Source organism: Seriola aureovittata, chromosome 15 (assembly GCF_021018895.1).
Source record: "Seriola aureovittata isolate HTS-2021-v1 ecotype China chromosome 15, ASM2101889v1, whole genome shotgun sequence".
Taxonomy (NCBI): domain Eukaryota; kingdom Metazoa; phylum Chordata; class Actinopteri; order Carangiformes; family Carangidae; genus Seriola; species Seriola aureovittata.
This window is the reverse complement of record NC_079378.1, coordinates 123,350-133,032: the sequence shown is the minus strand read 5'-3', so window position 1 is coordinate 133,032 and position 9,683 is coordinate 123,350. Positions and strand designations below refer to the sequence as shown.

The 9,683-nt window shown below is 42.9% G+C and overlaps 1 protein-coding gene across 1 annotated transcript; it reads right to left on the bottom strand.

The window, feature by feature from the left end:
• Positions 1 to 923: 923 nt before the first annotated feature.
• On the bottom strand, positions 924 to 5,908 carry slc23a1 (solute carrier family 23 member 1). Its single transcript, XM_056397874.1, has 14 exons — positions 5,867 to 5,908; positions 4,736 to 4,909; positions 4,499 to 4,656; positions 4,178 to 4,266; positions 4,027 to 4,094; positions 3,604 to 3,785; positions 3,260 to 3,380; positions 2,987 to 3,143; positions 2,481 to 2,628; positions 2,292 to 2,397; positions 2,025 to 2,154; positions 1,773 to 1,916; positions 1,578 to 1,673; positions 924 to 1,190 (listed from the first exon to the last, which is right to left on the bottom strand). Exons 1-14 carry the CDS (start codon positions 5,906 to 5,908, stop codon positions 931 to 933), a joined length of 1,875 nt encoding a protein of 624 aa, XP_056253849.1. The 3' UTR covers positions 924 to 930.
• Between the last annotated feature and the right edge of the window lie 3,775 nt (positions 5,909 to 9,683).

Here is a 9,683-nt window from a genome sequence, read left to right as displayed (position 1 = left end):
AGCAGATAGAGGGTGGAATACCTGACAGAGGTGATACTGTACTTCAGATGTGAATAAGTTCTGTAGACCCAAATGATGTTGAGTAAATCTGGGGGTGCAGCCCCCCGTTACCACCCCGGAGGATGGAGGTGTGAGGAGAGCAGTACATCAGACACTATATAAATACTGAGCTTAAACTACTCCGTGAAAGAAGAACTATAAATGGTTATTATTAAATTATGTCATACATTTAAAAGAACTATATTTATCTGGTGTTTTTACTGGAAGCTTTCGTCTGTTTTTATGCTGATGATTCTCTGTTTTATATGAACAACTGATTAATCTTCAGTGTTTAACTTGGTGTTTAAAAACATAAAAAAGGTCTGATTTCAGATCAGTCATTTATTTCAGTGAATGTGATCTTAACAGTCATATATATGTATTAGTGATTAAAATATATTCAAAACTTAATTAGCCTGTTACATACATTTGTGACTCCCTGATACTTCACATATGAATTAAATATTTAGTGGAAACTAAGATGAAACAAATAATATGCATCACTAACATTTCATTAGTATTGTTGTTGTTGACCAAAGGTTTTTCATCCTCAGTGAATCAAACACATGACGATAAAAATCTGTTTCACTTTAGATATTTTTCTCACACGTGTAATAAATACATTTTTTGATGTCATAAATAAAAGCCATGAAAACACTGAGCGCTCCTGTTGTAGGTGCTAATCTGGTTGCCATGGTAACAGAGGCTGAAGTATATCATCCCTCTCTTTAACAGGTTGTGACATCATGCTAATTGATCAAATCAGCTGATCGATCAGTCATCTGATGTGATCAAATGTCTATGAATGAAAAAGTAAAACTTGAACAGAAGCGCTTCCTGCTGATCTGATTTGGTTCAGTCACCTCACAGGTGTGACTAATGACATCACAGTCACACCTTAGTGCTGGTCAGGTGGACATCAGCAGCTTCCTCTGCCTCTCCCCCTCTTCCTTGCTCCTCCTCCACCTCCTCCTCAGGTGTCGGTGGGTCGTCAGATGCCCTGAAACCTCTGAAAGAGGGGCTGATCGGAAACCGTCTGAGCCAGTGAGTCCGCCTGACCACGCCCTTTCCCAAAGGAAGGTCATAGGAGGAGGAGGAAGAGGAGGAGGAGGAAGATCTCCACTCGACTAAACCTCGTTCCTGTCGGGAACCTAAACACAGAGAAGAAGAAAACATCCTGTTTGTTTATCTCACTCAACATGGTCGCCCACGGCAACAGCTGTGTGTGTGTGTGTGTGTGTGTGTGTGTGTGTGTGTGTGTGTGTGTGTGTGTGTGAGTGAGCAGCTCTCACTGTGTCTCTTAAAGACACAGTGGCACATTTTATGAACCCTTCTCTGATGTTCAGATCATCAGCAGTGTGTTTATTCAGCAGTGAGATGAGGTACAGAAGTGATTAGCTTAGATTAGCAGAATCACTGGAAACACTGGAATCTACCAAGACCTCCAAAGTTAATTGATGAACATTTGTTTAATATGGACACAAACTGACTGACTGACTGACTGTGTGTGTGTGTGTGTGTGTGTGTGTGTGTGTTACCAGGTATTGTGTTGTCAAGACAGAACGCCAAAAAACCTCCAACGAACATCTCAGTGGACAGAAGAACTGTAAGGATCTGATCCAGTTCTGCCAGACCTGAACACACAAAACAGATCTACATCTGTCGGATCTAGAGAGAGAGCTGATCTACATCTGTCAGATCTACATCCGTCAGATCTACACCTCAGACCTCACCTGTTTGGATGGAATTGGGGTGTGAGTCCAGGTACGTCGGCAGCGTCAGACCAAAGAACACAGAGAACCCGAGAACGAACAGATTTCTAGACGAGTTCAAATCGACCAACTGCAGGTTGGACAGACCAACAGCTGTGATCATACCTGATGAACACACCTGGGTTATTGTGACGTCACTAACACACCTGATCATACCTGAGGGACACACCTGGATTATTGTGACGTCACTAACACACCTATAGTGACACTCACCGAACAGTGTGCAGAACATCCCTCCGAGGATCGGGTCCGGCAGCGAGGCGAACAGAGCCGTAAACTTCCCGATCGATCCCAACAGGAACATAATGCCGGCGCCGTACTGCACCACCCGTCTGCTGCCCACCTGCACAGAGGTCAGTGAACCAAACATCCACACAATGAACTGAGGAGCATCAGCAAGTAACCCACCAGTCAGTCGCCTCTGGCCAATACCAGTAGGTGCAGGACTAGTTACCTTTGTTACACGTTGGCCTCAGTTACCTTGGTGATGCCAAGAACGCCTATATTTGGACTGGAGGAGGTGGAGCCATTTCCTGTTCCTAGAAGTCCAGCGATGATGCAACAAACACCCTCAGTGAAGATCCCTCTGAAACACACAAACACCTGTTGGTGTGTGTGTGGGCTCTGACAGGTAACATAGCTTTTCTTCCTGTTTACTTCCTGTCTCACCTGTTTATGGCGTGGACCGGAGGGGTCGGGGCTCCAGACAGACGAGCACAGGCGTAATAATCTCCAATTGACTCCACAATTCCTGCCAAGGTTGCGCTTAACATCCCCAACACCCCAGCAACCGTAACCACTGGCAACCCCCACTGACCTATCAGACACCGGAGGGAGCAGGAACAGGAAGTCAAAGACAAATCATCATCATCATCATCATCATCATCATGACCTCTGACCCCTGACCTGTTTGTGTAAAGGTGGAAACATCACTGAAAACAGAACAAACACATGAATGAACCTGCTCTAAACTTTCAATTAGCTAAATGTAGAATTGTACCGTGGGAGAAGCTAACATTGTTAGCTCACATTAGCAAACAGAAGCTAATGATGACACTAAAACCTGTGACTAAAACAACAGCTGGCATTAGACAGTTGTTGTGAGGTCATCCAAACTGTAATGGGGGAAAACCACACCCATGGAGATCAGTGAGGCCTGTAATTGGCTGACTTACAGGGGTAGGGTACCCTGAACCAGGGTGATGAAGTCATGATGTCACCTCGAGCGTCGGTCCGAGCTTTGTGTCCATAGCGATCAGGGTCGCTCGGCAACAGGTCGGTCAGAGTGAGGACGTAACAGACGAGCCAGACCAACATGATGGCAAGGATGATCTGTGAGAGACAGACACGAACTCACCTGGACCATGACTTCATCATCAGGTGTGTGTGTGTGTGTATGTGTGTGTGTGTGTGTGTGTGTGTGTGTGTGTGTGTGCGCGTGTGTTTACAGGAAACATCTTGAAGATCTGGACTCTGGTGGATGTCAGTCCTTTCTTTCGACTGTAAAAAGGAACAGGAAGTGATGTCGCTCTCAGGTACTGAGCAAACAGCACGATGAGCAAAATACACCTGAGGAGAGAGAGGGAAAGCTATTTACCTGTCTGTCTCTCTGTCTGTCTGTCAAACATTGTGTAGTTTCTATGAAATATGTTTCATTTATTAGGAGCTTAAAAGAGACAGACAGGTGAACAGGTGAACAGACAGACAGACAGATGAACAGACAGGCAGACATACAGACAGATAGAAAGGCAGACAGAGGGGAACAAACAGACAGACGGACAGCGTGTCTCACAGTGCTGACACGCCCCAGTGAGAACCGGCTCTGTCTCCAGCTGTGGTGAAGACAGACAGGCCAATCAGTGAGACAGTTGGAGTGATGGTGAGTGGACCGATGTATTCCAGCAGCAAACCTGGCAACCCACACAGACCGATCACCAGCTCGACCGCACTGGACACCAGGATGGCGCCCTGGATCTGAGACACACACACAACAATGAGGCCTGAGACCAGCAGGATTCTGAACAACTGATGGACGCTTTCTGGTCTGGCAGATCCTGGAAGATCAAGGTATTCCCAGGTGAGACTGGATCTGCCTGTGGTCCTCAGAGCTTTCCTAGGGAGGCTGAGCAGGGTGAGACCCTGATAGGTATGTCTGCTGCTTCAGGACTCACCTGGACCAGTCAAACCTACTGTGGAAATAATAAGGACCATGTACCTCTCTCATGCGGGGATGCCAGATGTGTGAGGTGTTCAGAGGAAGACTCCAGTTCCCATAAATCTCCTCTGCAGAGAAAAACAAAAAACAATCAGGAGGACAAACAGACAAAAACAGACAGGCAGACAGACAGACAGACGGACTGTCTCACCCTCACTGGGACAACTCCAGCGGTCCAGACTGAGGATCGCCTGAGCAGGAATCAGGAAAGCAAATGCACTGGCCTGAAAGAGAGGAAGTCTACGCACACACACACACACACACACACACACACACACACACACACACACACACACACACACACACACACACACACACACAGGTGTCAGACACACCTGTTCCTTTCACTCTCTTTATGCAAATGAACATCATTTCATCATCAAACCAAAAACACATTCAAAGACCCAGAGACTTCTGGATCAGGGGACAGGAAGTGATGACGTGGTCCAGACCACCTGACCCCCACACTCACCTGACCCCCACTGTGGTCTGGATCAGGGTGGTGATTCCAACAGTGGTGAAAATGGTTCCTATCAGCTGACTGATGGTGTTCTGGTCTTGACCAACACACATGGACTCAGCCAGAAGAAATGGGACAGCTACAGTCCCGCTGAAACACGTCAGGTAATGCTGTAGGCAGATTAGAACAGGTGACAGGTGACATCATCAATCCATTGTCATTATAATCCCAATATAAACTGAGTCTTACCTGAAGTCCTAGTAAAACACACAGGTACCAAGGTGGAACGTCTTCGATGGTATAAATCATGTCTGACCCCGCCCCTTTTTCTTCCATTGGCTGTGTAGCTTTTCTGTCTTCTCCCATTGGCAGGTCAATACTGTCTGCTTTGTGACTCTGCCCCTCTGCCAGGTAATCATGACTCTGATTAGACAGACAGACACACCTGTTAATACAGGTACACAATTTATAACACTCCTGAACACAACTGGACACCCCTGAGCCCATTTGACACTCCCACTTGTGATGTCCAGAGATTTAGAGAGTCTTGTTCTCTCCCTACACAGAACAGGTGCTGTGCGAAGGGACCTGCTGTAATTATCAACACCTGACCAATCATTGGTGAGATACCTGCTCCTGTTCTGTCCAGGTGAGATGGCACCAGCTACTGCTGAGAGAAGCTCAGGCTCTGCACTCACCTGTTAAACAGGTAAACTGACCAGTCAGTGGTCATATATTGGATAAACTTTGCAGCCTATCAAAGTTGTCATGGAGCTGTACTGTCGCCATTGGCTGGAGAGTGACATTACTCATACCTGTAATGACTGATTAAAGTGGGCGTGGCCTAAATCTGAATTCCTTCACATTTAACATTTCAAACTTAAAAAAATCAGTAATCAGCCGCAGCTGTCAAATCAGGAAGTGTTGCATATGTTTGGAAAAATCTGTTCAAAAGACATGAAAGCTTCGACAGTCGTTCCTCGCATCACTCTGAGGTCTGTACATGATCTGGCACTGATTGGCCAGTAGGGGCGCATCAATAAATAAACAATAAACAAACTGAAAAGGATTCCCAACACAGGTTGTATTCACTCCATGTAATACAACCATCATTGCTACTGTCTACTGTCACTTTTGTATTGTTTCTATTTTTATATTTCATTTTTATTGTTGTTAATTAATTCTTAATATGTTTTTAATCTCAATTTGTGTAACTGTGTACGGTGTCCTTGAGTGCCAAGAAAGGCGCCTTTAAATAAAATGTATTATTATTATTATTATTAATACAAGACCACTGATCACTGAAAGGAGTTCAAAGAAAGGAAAAGAAGCTTGTTTGTGTGATATAACAGTGTGGCCAGAATCTCCATCTGCACTCACAGTCCGACGGGCGAGTGCGAACAGCTGAGGGCTTGACCCCATTCATACCTGCCTGCAGGTCTAGTTACAAGTATTTATACTACTAGTAAAAGTAGTAATAATAGTTATAATATTAGTAATAGTATTGATATTAATATTAATTGCATTTAATAATTTAACAAAAATTTTGAGGCTCGTACTTTCATTCACATTACATTCGTTTTATTCTCTAATTAACATTTAGACCAAAATATCTAAAGTCTGTTTGTGGTGGATTTCTGCTGAAACAAACTCTGCTTAGGGCCCCAGTTTGTCCAGGATTGTCCCTGGTCTCACAGGACACAGGTGGAGTTTGTCTTTGACTGATCAGAGGTCAGTTTGAACTGAGAAAAGATGGAATGTGCTCACACCTGAGAAAAACCTGTGAAGTGGAAACATTAATGGTTAAACTCAGAAATACGCTCAAACTGAATCTTTACATTAAAAATAATAATTTCATCAAGAAAAATAATAATAAGTACAAAGACTGAAGAGACCGTCAGAGATCAGACCACCTGTCCACCTGTTCTACAGTCCACCTGTTCATCACCTGCTCACTGTTCACTGACTGTTTTAGGGACGATAATTAATCAATAATCAATAATCAGTTTACCTTATGATCGTCTTCCATTTCACTTGCAGCCATCTGAATTCTGGGTGATCGAGCATGGAAAACTTAAGAGAGAGTGAGAGCCAAGTTTTAGTGTTAGAGGATAAAGTCCACAGGTAACAGATTATTAACCACCTCACACACACACACACACACACACACACACACACACACACACACACACACACACACACACACACACACACACGTGACAAGAGAAGCTTCTCACCTGCCCAGGTGTGTCACTTTCTCCAATACAACAGGTTTTATGATCAGTGATTGTTGATTATTGATTATCACTGAGGTGCACAGCCACACTCTCTTTTATCAGTTACACACCTGCAGTGAGAGGACAGGTGTGTTATCAACAGGTGTGGAAGGCCAACTGAGTACTGATGTGATGATGTAGTACTGAGTACTGACGTGATAATGTAGTACTGAGTACTGACGTGATGATGTAGTACTGAGTACTGACGTGATGATGTAGTACTGAGTACTGACGTGATAATGTAGTACTGAGTACTGACGTGATGATGTAGTACTGAGTACTGACGTGATGATGTAGTACTGAGTACTGACGTGATGATGTAGTACTGAGTACTGACGTGATAATGTAGTACTGAGTACTGACGTGATGATGTAGTACTGAGTACTGACGTGATAATGTAGTACTGAGTACTGACGTGATGATGTAGTACTGAGTACTGACGTGATGATGTAGTACTGAGTACTGACGTGATGATGTAGTACTGAGTACTGACGTGATAATGTAGTACTGAGTACTGACGTGATAATGTAGTACTGAGTACTGACGTGATGATGTAGTACTGAGTACTGACGTGATGATGTAGTACTGAGTACTGACGTGATAATGTAGTACTGAGTACTGACGTGATAATGTAGTACTGAGTACTGATATATTGAGGCAGCTTTCGTCTACACATCTTGTCTCCATCAACCTCTTAGCTCTTACCTCTCACCTGATTGGCTGCTGCCCCTGCAGAGGTCCTGGTGTCCCTGTGCCACACTGGTGTTGACTTTGATCCCCTAAGTATCTTTATTATAAACTGTTTTCTTAAACTAAAGCCTCCCACTAAAACTAAATCTCCTCTGTGAACATCTGGAGAAACGTGTTTGTTCCAGAATTAAATCAAATCTGAACATTCTGTTTATTTAAAATGTAAAAGTACTTCCATGTAATTCTGATCATTTCTGATCAATAACCCAATAAAATAACCCAAACTATTTCAAACATGCAGCCTGTTTATTGCATTTATAAACTGTAGTTTGAACACAATATTACATTAATAATAATAATTATTATTATAATAATTATACCAATTCTTCTGTTTTATCATCACATATTTGCATTATTTTCAGAAATAAAAACGTGTGAGGACAGACAATTCAAAGCTTCAAATAATCCTCAGAAACCAGTTTACACCAGTCCAGACCAGTTCAAACCAACTCTCAGGTGTACAAAGAGAAATGTAACAAGACTGGGTGTAAATCCGGTATCTGGTTGGACTGGGTCGTATCATCAATCAGCCATATATCAGCTGGTTTCAGTCTAGAGTCAGCTAGTTTCCGTTTAGGATCAGCTGATTCCAGTCTGTTGTCAGGTGGTTTCCGTCTAGCATCATCTGATTCCAGTATAGTGTCAGCTGGTTTCAGTCTAGGATCAGCTGGTTTCACGCTCACACATACAGCATTTTAATACAACTGAATACAGAATAAAGCTGTTCGCATTGACATGTTTTTGTTTCTGTTGTCATGACAATGGTAGGAGTGTGAAACAGTGACTGAAACGTGGCTGATTAAGATGACATGTTAACCAGCAGTCACTGCTCCTAAATCCTGATTGACATCGTCTGACAACAACCACATCAGTAACAGCTGGATTCGCTGTCACATGGTCAGTCAGAGGAAGTAGAGCAGCAGCTGCTGTGTGGCCAGTGTAGACAGGTGAGTCTGTGGAGGGAGGGGTAGAACAAATCTGAGGTTTTTCCTAAAAGTCATTTATATTTGTAAAAAGGTTGCTCTGTTTTTAAAAGTCCAAATATCTAGGTACAAATGCACAGTTTGAAACACTGGCTGTTTGCTGCAAATCATTTTGAAAGAGCAATGACCAATGGAGAGACTCTAACACTTGGCTGGCCGACCAATGGCGTAACTTCATCGCTCAGTCACATTTATGGGACTCGCCCCACTGATGCGCTCCAGCCGACAACTCTGAATTTGTTTCCTCTGTAGAACCTGGTTTTTCATTTTGTCATGTTTCTGTTTGTTAAAATGAAGATGCAGCTGGTTATTGATTATCTATCAGGTTTAATCTGAGTTATGGTCTCTTGTCTCTATTGGTTGATCCCAAACCAGGACTTCAGAAACACTGAGGAGTCAAAATTAGAAAGTTTGATGTATTTATTTTTTGCTGGTTTTTATTTAAATTGATCTTTTTTCATGAAGTCTGGTGAAGGTGAGGTGTGTAAAACGTCTTCCTCTGATCATCTGAGAAACGTTAGAATAAGTGACAGACGAGACGTTACCGCTTTTTTTCCCCAACATTAAAGTCTAAAATCTGTTTCAGAATTACTGCTGAAAGGGGTTTTTAAAAACAAATATATTTAAATCAACTGGAGTTACTAAGTCTAAAAACAGCAGAATCCATTTTAAAGTCAAATACAGAGACCTCATCTATCTGAGACTCCTGGCGTCAACTGTTCGACTAATTTGAAGGATCTCTACACACCTGAACGTTTCACCAGAGAAAATAAAAATAAATAAAATCAGAGAAGCGTCAGACAAACTGAAGGGAAGGTTGAAAACTCAACCAATCAGGAGTCACACCACTGAAAGCCATTCAACTTCAAAATCAGCTGATCTGAGAACAGATTTATTTTCTGAAGACAGAGAAACAGAAACAGAATCAGTTCAGGTCTCAAACTAAGTGAAACGATCCGAGCAGCGGCCATGATCAGAGCTGAAGAAAGGAGAAGATGCTGTCCCACAATTCTTTGCTGCAGAACATTTAAAGTGATGCACCATTGTGGTTTCACCAAAGCAGAGCCACATAAATGTATAAACAACATAAACTCCTGTTTCATCCAGAACTGTGATGGACTGAACTTCAGATTTCTTCTCTTAAAATCAGTCTGGAGTCGTCATCATCATCATCATCATCATCATATT